The sequence below is a fragment of the Apteryx mantelli genome, chromosome 6, assembly GCF_036417845.1.
Source record: "Apteryx mantelli isolate bAptMan1 chromosome 6, bAptMan1.hap1, whole genome shotgun sequence".
In the NCBI taxonomy this organism is placed as follows: domain Eukaryota; kingdom Metazoa; phylum Chordata; class Aves; order Apterygiformes; family Apterygidae; genus Apteryx; species Apteryx mantelli.
Window position 1 is genome coordinate 18,575,264 of NC_089983.1, and position 13,697 is coordinate 18,588,960.

The 13,697-nt window shown below is 42.3% G+C and overlaps 1 protein-coding gene across 2 annotated transcripts in view; it reads left to right on the forward strand.

The window, feature by feature from the left end:
* TMEFF2 (transmembrane protein with EGF like and two follistatin like domains 2) overlaps nucleotides 1-13,697 on the forward strand; it is a 138,897-nt gene that overhangs the window by 72,600 nt on the left and 52,600 nt on the right. For both annotated transcript variants that reach the window (XM_067298508.1, XM_067298509.1), the window contains exon 5: nucleotides 7,508-7,604. In XM_067298508.1, coding sequence (XP_067154609.1) covers nucleotides 7,508-7,604 — 97 coding nt within the window. The remainder of the gene's footprint in view (nucleotides 1-7,507; nucleotides 7,605-13,697) is intronic.

Genomic DNA, 13,697 nt, shown 5'->3' on the forward strand with positions numbered 1-13,697 from the left:
TTCAGGCCCACCTTGGCAGTCAGCAGAAGTGATAAAGAGGATTTGTAATCTGGCCTGTTTCCCTCTGTTCTGGCGCTCCAGGCCAGCTGGCCACAAAAAGCCCACACTTGACTCTCCTTAAGAGTAACCTCTGGTGGCCGTTTTTCTGACAATAAGAGAAGTGCTATGATGTCGGGTACTTTCCTGAAAGGCAACTTCCCATCTCCCTCCACACAGCATTGTGGCTTAATGATTTGTGTAGGCAGTCTACCTGAGGGAGGAATCAGATGTGATCTTTTTCTGTTTCTCCTTGATCCTAAAAAAATCTTCTGGTTCCTTGGAATTAGCACAACAATAATCTCTTTCCAGGCCCTGTAATTAACAGCCTTGATTGGTGGCCCCTCATCTTGCATCCATGCAGCTGCGGGCATGTCCACTTGGTTGTTTTGTTCGCACTGTTGGGCATATTGAAATACACGACAGCAGGGACTGATGCCACAAAAGCCTGGGCAGCATCACAGGCATGTTTACAACAGCTGTATCTATTCCTTGAAAATTCTCCTGCAAGGAAGTGATTTCTCTTTAAAATTAAATTAATGCAGGGGAAAGATGAATGGTCCCCACGTGCTATTTGGCTTTTTGCTCAAAGCTGTTTATGAGAGGAAGCTCTTGGCAAAATTAAATGAACCTCCTCTTCCTCAAGCTGGCAAATTCTGTCAAAGCTGGTCATCTTACTCCTTCATAAATCTGAGATGTTGGCATCCCACATACACCAGGCAAACATCAAATTTTGTAGGGGGACTGCACAAGGGTGCAATAATCACAGCTGTTTCATGTCAGCATTCAGAAAGCTTACAATAGGATTTTATTCAATGAGCCATTCCTTTTGAAATGCCATTAGAGATATTTGCTGGGAGAAACTGGCCTCGACTAATCGTATTTAATTTTTTATCAAATGCACTGTGGGAGCAGCAGGGATATGCATGAGACAGAAACAAGCAAATAGTGTTTATTTAGAATAAATAAACTTTGAATAAGAATTGAATCCATTCCCTCCTGGCTACAGCTGTATGAATATAGACAAGACCCTGCAGAGGTCTGTAGAGGTTCATGTCCTGACTTCAGACCCAGGTGCTCTGAGAGATCTCCAGTTGCCCCCACTGAAAGCAGAGAACTGCAACTGGATAGATGCAGAGGAGCAATTCTGTTACTGTAAAACCATTCCCATCCTATCCGCATTTCACCATGATAAATGAGGTTCAGAGGCTGTCAAGGCTACGCTGCCTCTCCAGTGGAGGCTTCCAGTCCCTGGACTAGGTGACACCTTGAAAAAGTCTGTTTCTAAGAAACTGAGCTGTGCAAACTGAGAGCCGCAAACTTTCCATGAGCCCGCTGCTTCCCTCACAACAAGTGGCATCTCTTTAGAAGAGCTACCAGAGCTGCGCCCGTGGTTGGCCTTATATTAGGATAAAATGGAAGAATTCCACAGTGCTCTTAATATTACCTGAAAACAGCATGCATATAAATATAAATACACACACACGCATATACACACCTATATATATACACACACACCTCAGCCACTTTTTTATTACTCAGTAAAGAGGAGGTGAAGTGAAAATTGTACATCTCTAATTCTCACACTATTTAATCACACTCCTTTGCTCAAAGCACTGAGCACAGACAGACACATAAATAATAGGAAAAGCCAAAGATGTGTTTGTTCAGGATCATCCCAAATTGGGTCAACGCTGAGGCTCCCCAGGTACGTACCACAACCCTGATAATAAACAGTAATAAAACAGTGAATCAAACTCCATTTCATCTTGTGCTACCAGGGAGCCAGAGGGTCTGCGAGAGAAGGTGCTGTCGGAGATGTGCGAACTCTGCCCGTGCACTTGTTTTTGCTAGTGTAGGATACCTGAAAATGGCTGTTGAATCCTTTAGTTCCTGGTATTAGCCAAAAGACATTTTCCTCTTGAGCTCAGAAAAGACAGCTGGTGAGGGGCTTGGGGTTTGTCTCTTTGCTTTTCCTTGAATGCTCTTTGCAGCTGTTTATCAAAACTCCTCAAGGTTATGGCTTAGTTTCCTTACTTTAAAGGAAATTGAAAAAATGGGGATGTTGGGGGAAGGAAAGAAGCCAAAAGAGGATGGGAGGGAAGGCATGAAAGAAACCAAGAAAGGAGGTAAAAAGTAAAGGTGGCACTAGAGACAGCAACAGTACTCAGTAATAATGTGAAGAAATTTTTATGCTAGTTATTTACTGAACTTAAGGCACATCTTAGACCCTGTTCTCTTATACTAATTGTACTGTATCTATGGTAGAATTGGAGCCTTTAGCACAACGCATTTGACAAGAGTGAGCTCTGTTTCAGAACTGTTTTTTCCCAGTTTGACATATGCTCAGCATTGCCCAGGACTGAAAAATCTTGACTCAGGCCTATAAAAATAATTAGATTTTAAAAATGATAAACTTGATAGTTTGTGGTATTTATCTTCCTGCCAAACTTTTTTTCCACAGCCATATAGCTTAGACATGCCTTTCAAAATAAATACACATAGAAGCTGATATTCTTTTATATTGAGATAATCCAGCAGCTGTGATTTTAAGAAAAATATAACCTGAGATTCACAATAAAAGTATGAGAGCTGAAAAACACTGCAAATTGAATCTGACTGGCATCAAAGCAGTGCCAGGGTATATCTATGTGGTCTTTAGCAAGAAGATAAGAGTACATTTTATCAGCAGTCTGAGCTGGCTGGATACATCTAGTGCCACCCTGAAAATCCTGTTACATATTTGCATTACACTGAACTCAGCCCACTAAACTTTTCCCGCGCTAGGCTGAGAATTGCAATGTGAAGGCACCCAAGATGGGCCCTAAAGTAATATAAACCCTGCAAAACACAGTCTGGTTTCATGGGCAGTCAGTTCAGATATGTCACAGCACTGGCAATGGTTATGACTATTTAAATAATCTGCCCACCGATGACAGAGTTGCTAACAATCCCATTTCAGCTGCTTTTCTGGAACTTGCCAAGAGTTTATTTTCATCTCACCTTTGACATTCTTTGAACTTCTTGGGAAGGCACTGAACGAAGGCTATCTAGAAGCTCAAGCACAAGTATTTTGGTGTCTGTTTGTTAAAATAGCTAAGCCACCAGTAAACAACTCCTAGTAGGGTATGAGGTTTAGGAAGCTGTGTGTATAAAGTCACAGTGTGATTTGTCAGGGTTGTAGCACCTACAGAAGACTCTGGTTGAAAAGTAAGAAGAAAGTAAAAGCTTTTACTTGGGGGCAGTTTGAGGCTTCTAGTTTCTCCTGATACTATAGGAGATAAGCGGAGTCAGACCAATGTACTGATGATACTTGCAAACTAGTTTCTCAGCTGCAGAAACAGTCTCTCTCAAAAAAAAAAAAAAAAAAAAAGGTTTCTCTCTTCTGTGGCTTTCAAGCAATACGGATATTTTTGAAATCAAAACTATCTGATCAGACTGCAGTGAAAATGCCAGAAAGGGAACAAATGATTAAAACGGGAGTTGTTGTAGTTACCACAGTCCATTGACTCTGTAAATCATGTGTAATGCCTTCCAAGCTAAAGAATTTATATCATTTAGGAGATTGAGATAGTCTCTGAAGTGACTTTCAGATAATGTTAGGCACCTTCTAACCCATGTCAGCACGTTTCCTTGAACTCTGGAAGCTGCTAATCTTGTTAATACAAATAGGAATTTGCAGGTTAACATTTCTCAATTGCGTGAGTAATAAGCAATGGGCTTCAGTGATTAGCCTCCCTGGAGCCCTGCTACATTAATACAGGGTCCTGGTGTTAAACCTCAACAGTTGCTAATATGAGAACTATGTAACATGCATGAAAAAAAGAGACTCTAATTCCTTGTGTTTTAGTAAGAGGAATACAGAGCCTAGATTATTCCCTGTAACTTTTTTTCAGTTGAGATATGAAGGCAAGTGCAAATCAGCAAGCACAGCAAGGAAAGAAAAAAAGAGTCACATTAGAAACTACATTAGTTCTGAACCTAAAAAGCAGCAGGAAATATAGGGAAAATAACTCCTTCTAAGACATCCAGATCCATCAAGGCACTTACCTGCACGACACAGAGAAAACAGGCCTCTGCGTGTGTCAGTCCATATGTGTGGGTGCATGTGCCAGTGCTTGTGCTTGTATAGGGAGGGAAACACACCTGGAGGAAATGTAAAGAATAATGATCTCTGTAGTTATAGAAATTAGGAAAATGAAAAGAAGGAGATAAACAGCTGGTTTTTAATCAAGATACAGCATGATGCTTGGATATATAATGACAATGTACAAATTGATTATGGAATGCTAAATGCAGAGCTTTTTCAGAAAAAAAAAAAGAGAATTACGTGTTATTTTCTAGTAGAAATAAGTGCATTGTGCCTTAGTGTGGATGTTCCTCTCTAAAGCAGCTACTTCTCTTCCAAGTGCTAAACCTTTCAAATGACTTCTTTTAATGACTTATGCAGCTGCTTTACTTAGCTTGCGGTGTGAAATCGTGTGAAGTCCCTGTTCCAACCACACCTGCTGGAGTGTTACAGATAGAAACATTACAGGGAGAAAAAAAATTAGGCACATACTTTTATTAAAAGGAAATACAAGGGTAGTGATGTGCAGAATAAGGAAAAGAAAAGAAGATAGCTCTTTTCCTTAAAGAATATGTTCTCACCCTCCTGGACTGGAACAATTGCCATATTCCTAGAAGATTGGCTGTTAGGTAAGGAGCACTCAGCTGTTGTCAAAAGCCTTCTGCCCACTGGCGCCGTTGTACTTGGCGTACAGTCGCTCAGTCGGCTCCCAGAGTATCTGCCACATACTCTGTTCTCCTACAGATGGGGAGACTGTGACACAGCGGAGCAGTGTGACGTGGTGGCCATGCGGAACTGAGATAAATCTACATCATGTGTCCTGTCAAATATCTTAACCACTGGAAATCCTCTGCCAAGACTGGCTGCCAAAGTTGCCTCCTCAGAGACAGTCATTTCTATAAAAAAAGAAACTCGGTTAAAAGCCCAGGCCTGAATGCAGCTGCGGACAAGTGGGGAGGAGCAGCTTGGGCTCCCCGGTGTTGCGGGTGCAGGATCGCGCCTGTGGCCCACTGAGGTGCTCATGGTGCGAGGCAGCAGCATGTGCACACCCCTCTCGCCCTGGTACATCGGCTCTTAAAAACGAGCAAAGGAATTCCTCTGAAGTTTGAAGGAAACATATAAAACACACCTCAGCACTTCCCTGTGAAACCTGGCAATGCAGCAGAGCAAAAATCCAGGGCGTGTTTTCTGTTTCTCCATCTTTTTTGTACATGAACTTTATGGATATACAGATGAACAAACTAACACTTCTACAAATAGGGGGAAACTGTCTTTTTTTCTTTTAGGATCATCAGAAAGCTTATTGTAGGTGAAAATTTCCATTTTAGTATCATCTAAATTCCAGCAGTGCTCTGATGAGGAGTTGCTGCAGCATAGCTCATAGCTAAGCATACCAGCAGGTCTTTGGATTTTATTAAATTGAACAAAAAAACTTGCGAGACAAGCTGTCTACCTTAGGTATTTCCGTGGTCCATATTAATGTAGTATCTAAGCATATCACAGTCTTAATGTACTTGTTTTCATATTCTGTGATGGTAGAAAGTGATATTATTCCCATTTTACAAGGCGGGGAATGTGACAGAGGTTAAATAATTTGTCCGGGGTAACAAAGGAGGTTTGCTGTAAAACAGAGATAGGGGTCACACTGTCTTCTTTAGGGGCAAAACCCCTTTCTCTTCCAAAAGCTTTGCAAAAGCTGGGGCCTCTTCTCCTTTCATCAGAAATAACAGAGCAGCTTATTCAAAGCCGAGGCACTAAAACCGAGAAGGCTGCAGTAACAGCAGAGCTGACAGCCCCTGGCTGCAGAGGCGCGACCTGAGGCACGTAATGAGTCCCGCCAGTGTCGGGGGGCTGCCTGCATGCTTGGCTGCATCCACGTGCTTTGGCAGACGGGAACCAAAATATCTCCCATGCAGTAAACTTGCACCACGCTTCTGAATCCACATGAAAGAAGAAAAAAAAAGAAAGGATAACACTGCAGAGAATGTTTATGCAGATAACAACATCCATCAGAGTTGTTACTTAATGTCTGGGGTGGTTTAATTATTCTGTAACCGGCAGAAGGATATTGCTACGTAGTATGTCTTGCTAGAAGGCACCTATCAAATGTATCACAAGGTGCTTATATACTGTTGTATAAATGTAGATAGTGTTTCTTTTGGATCTTTTAGCAAATCCCCTTTTCTGGGTGCCTACCTTAGTGGTCTCATTCTCTCATTCAGTAGCCAGTTGTCAAAATGATTTCCCAGTGCTCTTAAATCCATATTCTTGTTTTCCTCTCAGTCCCCTCCTGCTGTTGACAACATTTAAGGGTCAGGTACAAACCTTACAAAATTGCAGAGACTAGTGTTGACTTTCCTGGGTTTCAAATTTGACCTTAGATGTAGAATTTAGGTGAAATGTTCCCAGTTCTCTAAGGTTATGTCTGGACCACGCCTGAAGGCATGATTACAGCATCAGTGGGGCTGCCTTATTTTGTGTAGTTTCTAGAAGCAGATTGGGAGCAACGTAGAGCAGCGTTGGCTGGCAAAGCCGATCAGGGACTGTCGGTATTTACCCAGGCTGCTGGCCTGTGCTAAAAGCTGCGTCACCGCCTCTTCCCTGCTTCTCGCTGACAGCCGGCTCACATAGCTCCCCTCATGGCTTTGCTGCTCCTCCCCTCCGTCTTCCAGTCTGCCAGTCTTGGATGAACATAGCTGCTCCATAGTGCTTTGTCTTGCTTAGAAAGCTCCTGCATTGCTTAGAAACTTTGGAAAACCTTGTGCTGCAGGGGTCTGTGGAGAAAAATGGTGCTTCAGAAATGAAAGGAGGTCTGGATAGATTTCCCTGCCTATACTGGAGATCATCCCCTTCTCTGGACAGCACTAAATCTTACTTGCCAGAGATAACTAGTCCTTGGGGCTCTTTGCAATACTTTTAAAGAGAAAAATGTTTTGCCTTTGGAGCAGACTAGATTGCACCACACGACAGGTAATTTCAAAACATTTCCCAGGAAAACATCCCTTTGGGTCCCTCTCAAGGCCTTCACCTGTAAAGGACACAAAGCAGCATGTGATACTATCAATACACCTCAATTATTTTCCCAGGAAACAAAGCAGCGAGGCTTAGTGCTGACCCGCCCTTCCAAAGTTGCAGCTTCCCGGAGACATTGTTTAAATGGATAAAGAACAGAAAGAGGTTTTCCCCAGTTTTCCCTTTAACACCATAATTCAAGAAATTTATCACAGACCAACAAGGAAATCTCTGTGTTGGTCCCGTTCAGAAATACTGTCTGTTGGCCAAGCATCGGCTTGGTGAACAATGCATTAAACTAACACGGGGAATGGATTTTTCTAGAGAGAGAAGTGCTTTGCTACAGTCTGGTGTTTACTAATGTGTATTTTTCTGCTTTCCATCAAACAGTCAATGAAGGCTCAGGTGAAACCAATCAAAAAGAGACATCGACCTGTGACATTTGCCAGTTTGGGGCAGAGTGTGATGAAGATGCAGAGGATGTTTGGTACAGTAATTTGGTCTACTCTTTTATTTTAATGAATGTCCTATTATTTGAAGATACTGTGGTTCAGAAAGCATTAAAAATATTAGATATCGAATTTTCTGCACCCAGAGATTCATCACACAATGATTGAGGTGGTTATTAGTCTGTAAAAATGTATAAAAGTCTGTTTTATAATCTTGAGACATGCACAATTTAGTAAAGTCTAGAAACACAGAGTTATCCATTTTGTTGCTGTTATAACTTACGTTATTCCATCTGAAGGTTTTACAGCTTTATTCTTTGATAAAAGTAGAATTGGGAAAAATAATTGACCTAGAAAGGGTTTTCTGGTTAAACCCTGTCATTATTGTTATCAGCATTTCATGTTACATTTGGCATTAGAAATGTTGAAAAGCCTTGCCTTTCTCAAAGTTGCCTGAGTTGAATAAGAAGACCTAGCTGTCAAATGTTTGAAATAATTCAAGTGTACATTTTCTGACATTTTCTGAAGAGAATTTTTTAAGCTTTAAAAAATATTAAATTTTACTTTTATTTTAAACCTTAACCACATAAACTGAAGGGAAATACTTCCATGTACTCAGAATATTTTTTTTAACTTTTCAGTTTGCCTAGAAACTATGAAAACATTTCATATTAAGTCAACCCAAAACTAATCATTTTGTTGTGAGTTTGGAACAGCCAACAGATCAGAAAAGAAGCTAGTCACACAGCTCTACTTTTAATATTGCCTTTATACCAAGCCTCATATTGCTATCTAATTAATACAAATTTAGAGGTACAACAAAATAATCATGCAAACATTAGAAATGTCGGTCTGAATAATGCTTCTGAAACCATGGGCTAGTGATAAATAAGAGATGGTTGCAGAGACTGGGCCATGAGAAGTCAGTAAACTCAGTATTGCCCAAACTGCAGCTTGGATAACAGACGCGGAGCAGCTGCTGCCTGCTCCCGACGCCACTGCTGTCGTGAGAGCCACGCGGTAAAAAATGGTGTGCCAGGCCTTCCAGGCCCACGGCAAGGCGAGGTGGGCACCTGCCTTGCCGTGGGGTGCTCTGTGGCTCGGGGGTGCTGCAGGAAGAGGAGAAGACGCAGTGTGGGCGAACCCGAGGAAGGGGGGATCGCCGTCGGGGTGGCCGGGCCCCGGGGCTCCCGGAGACGCCCAGGGACGTGGCCCAGGGACTCGACAATCTTGTCTCCTCCCCGCGGTGCAGCGATCCCGTGGGGCGCCTGGCGACGAGGGAGCCGGGATTGCGGTGGGGGCTTCGCGGGTTCTCCAGTGAGGGAGCTCAACAGCAGAGTCGAGAGCAGTGAATGAATGAATGAATGAACGGGAAAAAGATAATTGGGCCCAGTGTCAGGCAGCCGACCTCATCCAGGCAGGGCGTCCACGCACGGCTGGTCAGGCATGAAATTATGAACATTTCTCCTATTCAGTGAAGAAGGTTACGGACATGGTCATCAATTTGCGCTCGTTTTGGTTTTGTCTTGCCAAGCTTTTAATAACCTCTGATTCTAGTCTTTAAAAAGTATCAAATAAACAAACCAAAAAAGAGCTGGCTTTGGCTCTGGTCATAAATGAAATGGTGCTGTTGAAAAACAGGTTATATGTTTGCAATAATGCAGTGAGATTTGCTTAGAAGAAATTGCTTAATTTTGACTTAGGTTAAGGAAATTACTCTTAGAGTCAGAATCTTCATTGTCTCCTTGACCATAAGGTTATGCAGGAGGGCTTGGGTGGTGCAGTTTAAAAACAAAACCACAGTAATATTAATATCTCAAAATTCACAGTCTAGTGCTCATGTTTTGATAATGAGGTGCACTTCCAAATTGGAAGGAAGGAGAAGAGAAGGGCGAAGAATAAAATTAGCTGTAAGATAATGCTTTTAATCATAAGCACCAAGGAAGAGTGTTTATTCTTTCCAGAAATAGCCTGATAAAATAGCCTGATCCAACTTACCCCAGTGGTGTTCCCACTACAGCTTTCCCACTATCTAATTCCTTCCCTTTGAAACAGCTTGGCTTATCCAGAGCAGCATGATAAGCGCAGGAGCTGAAGTTCTCCGTCCTTCTTGCCAGGCAGTCGTTCTGCAGGGGAAGACGCTCTTCCGGGCGGGAAGCAGGGCAGGGCGGTTACTAGGAAGATGACACCAGAGAACTGTTAAAAGGCAGTAAAGCAGATTTCCAAGCAGAAGTGAAAAGACCATGTAAAGCCTGTTAAAGGTCTGCTTTGAAGTAAACAACTTCATGTGCCGTAACAGAGCTCTGTTTTCTTGTTCCTGCCCCCCTGATTAGTTTTGGATAAATTTATTTCTAAAAAATGAGCCTTCTGGGTGTTAGCTCTTTGTTATTCTTATTTCTAGAATAAAAGCAGACTATGTATGGGGAGCCTAGATCCCTCTCTCAAATGTACTTTAATTGAATTTCAGTGTTTGGCACCAAATAGTCATATTCCTGATACACTACTTCCTCCCTCCCCGTGCCAAGATTTGGTGTGCAGAAAACGTCCTTAGATTAAGTGGGAGAGTAAATTTCAGTTTATTATTTGGTCGATATTTTTATGCTTATCTAATTTCAGATGGAAGCAGGGCTGCTTTGGTTATCTCACTGACGGGTTTGTGGCATCCAAATCAGGTTGGCGGTTACTAGCCGCGCTGGGATCTGTTATTATGGGGTAATTAGCCCAGAACTTGCAGTGTCTCCTGTCAGTCAGGGGCGGTTTGGGAGCCCGGGGTTGGTGCTTGATCCTGTCTAAGTAAGAGGGAAGCAAGCTGGTAGCAGAGACAGATCACAGAGAGCTGCAGAGATGAGGCTGGCTGTTTGCCTAATATTTCTAGGGTGTCGGAGTAGATCAGAGAAGAGAACACAGGTGTGATAGCAGATGTGGCTGGTCTGCTGATGATTTAAAGGGACAATTAACATTATTCTGCATTGCCACAGTCTGTTATTTTGCAGTCCCTTGTCTCTGGTTTAACTCTTTTTTTTTTTTTTTTGTCATTCATTGCCAGTTGTCACTCAGCTAAATTGTGCTATTGTACTGTGTCACCATTATTTTTGAATTGTTGTATTTGCATAAAACCAAACTATTAATGGCTAGACTCCTGGGATTAGCCACGTAAAAGACTACTCAGAGGGGTAAAATATGTCTGTGAACGTTTTCTGGAAAGTACAAAGAAAAGGCAGAAAAGAACCCACTGTAATAACAGGTTTTCTGAGACATGGTAAAGCACACACATATTATTATCCCATTCCACGGTCTAATATCACAAGAGTGAATGCAATTTGGCATTCCATTAGTGAATCTCTTTCTCTAGGTTAAAAACAAAGACTATTCAGTTGAAAGTCTTTAACATCTTGCTACTTTAATACGTGAAAGCTTCTTGTCGCTAAGAGGATCGTGTATTACTGGCATTATTCCCACCTTTAATGCACTTTGCACCAGTGGGCTTCATGAATATTTAAAGCAGGGCAGTGGCTATGCTCTTTAGCACTGGATTGCAATCTATTGGTAAATCAGACATTTGGTGTTGCTTACTTTGGGTTTTATTTCTGAGCTTGCTAAGGAATAATTGATTTTGTAAGACAGGGCTACTCAACGTAACACCCCGAGAGATATACTTAAAAGGAAATGAAGAATGAAGCGTAACATTGTGAACAGTGGCATATCTCTAAGATCTTCCAGAAAGCATCTATGAAATACTCACTCACTGTATAAATAGCGCTCACCAAAGGGAGTGCCTGCTCATCTGGTAAAGTGGCTTAGTGTCAGTGCATAACCACGTCAAAAATCTAGATGCCGGTATGAATCTCTTCCTTAGAAGCCACCGAGGAAATAGGAGCACTCTCTACACTGGACAAGCCATGGTTTGGGTAGATACGGGGCAGCTATTTTAGAAGTCTATGATGTGTCCAGTTAAGTGAAGAGAGATAATAAGAAAAACGCTTCTGTAGAATTTCCTTTTGGAAAACCTCGAGAGGAGAGGACAGGAGTTAAAGTAAACCTCTGACTTGTAGAGTTAATCAAAATCAGAAGGTCAGCCAGCGGCAGAGTCCTAAGGTGTGGAATTGCTCAGAATAAGTTGCAGTTTGCAAGCTGTGGCAAAGACGCGCGGAGGCGCAGGAAGCGCTCGGCAGAGAATGCGTTCCCGCGGCCTGGCTGAGTCAGAGGCCGTCTCTGCCCGTGGCTCCTCTCCATGACCCTTCCCCGCTCCTCGAGGTTTCAGGGGGAGGTGCTGCCTCCTCGCTGGCCTGGCCTATGCCAGAGAGGCATTTTACATTTCTCCCAAGGGCACAAGCATCCCCTGGGCAAGTTCAGCTAGGAGGTGATGCTGACAGTCCTTCTGTGGGGACACTGTGTCTCTGATGGACTAAAGCGGGGGATGCAGAGGAAGGCATCCAGGCTTGCATCAAGGGGGTCAGCATGTTCAGGGTCTAGGTCAGCAGGAAGGAAATCCCTCAGTGCAGGAATCCCTCAAATCCCCGTTCCTTCACCCTCATATCAGAGGAGGGCAGCAATTTACCAGCAGTGTTTGATGGCAGACCAGGAAGGGAAGGATTGATGGCAACCCTCCGAAAGAGGTGAGCATGATTAAAGAAAGGGCATTGATCTCACCGCATGATGCAGCGAGGCGGTATTCCCAAGTGAGTTAGTAAAGTTGCAGCATAATTAAAGCACGTCCCTTGCGTCTTGTCCTTCTTTCCGCATGGCTGGGACAATAAACTCCAGTTACCCAGCACAAACAAACACACACAAAATGTACTAAGAAGATAAACAGTTTCAGGCCTTTATTTCATATTTTATTGCTAATCGCTGATATGTATATACATATAGTGTAAATGCTTCTATAAGGTAACAATCTGTATATTTTATAGTATAAATACTATAATGAACAATCCACAGCACATGAGAACAGTGAAACTGCATTCTCATGCAAATGAGCTATATTATACAAGAAAGATATTTGCACAAATCATGCAGCTGCCATCAGCAGCTACCCCTAAAATCAATATTGAGCAAGCAATCAATATTTATCTTTATTATAGTATAGAGAGAAAACATATAAAAGAAACTAATGATTTTGCCAGCTTCTCAATCCACATAGCAATTAGGTCAGTCAGCTTTGGGTCCCTTCCCGCTTCAATCAGTTGCTCTCAGCCAGAGCATCTGCAAACAAGATGATGTACTACTATAAAGTACTAAAAGGTAGTTTGAAAGCTCACATACATTACACGGGTATTGGCTGCTTCATGTTCAGCAGTGTGTATAATAACTAAGAGTGACCTACTTGTTCCAGATACAGAAACACCTAGCTGCTTTAATATCTGCGATGTCCTGTGCGTTATACAGTAGCCAGGCAGTTATCTTGCAGTTTTCTGCTGCTTTTTCTTTCTCTTCAGAGAAAAAGTAGCTCTTCATTCATGGCTACATGTAACACTTGAACATACCCATTGGGCTCACGGTTCAAATAAACACAGAAACGGTAGTTAATAATTAAAAATTGCAAGTCTGAGAAGACTTAAATTTCTGCTTAGCTTGAGATCTTACCTAGGGTGCACAATGAAGCTGCTGCTGCGTAGGTCTTCCTGTGACCAAGGGTCTAAGCAATATAGGAGTCCTGTTTCATAATAGTCCAGGAAAGGATTTAGAGAGGAAAGTAAAGGGACTACAGCTCACAGACTCTCTAGTATTTGACATGAGATGACCAAGCAGCTCACACCCTGATCTTAGCCCAGTCCTAATAATAGAGCTGCCTCCACTATTTCCTAGAAATTAGCCCAATTCTGGCTCTGTTAACTGTAAACATTTTTTTTTGGTACATGTTTTGTGGTTAAAACATTTTGAAATAGCAGGAAAGCAGCTCACTTTTTCAGTGTAACTGCTAGCTTTAGAGATACCATGCAATGGGCTGAGTCAACAATATTGTGAAAAAATAGCCTAAGCAGCAAGGTTTAACTGAAAACTTCAGTCAGTGACAGATTTGCAGTGAAAGTCAAATAATCTAGAACAGAAAAGGCAAGATTATGTTTATCTATAGACTATGTAGTAATTGTAAGGCCTGCTCAGAGGAAGGGCGAGGGCAGTGACGGCGAGCC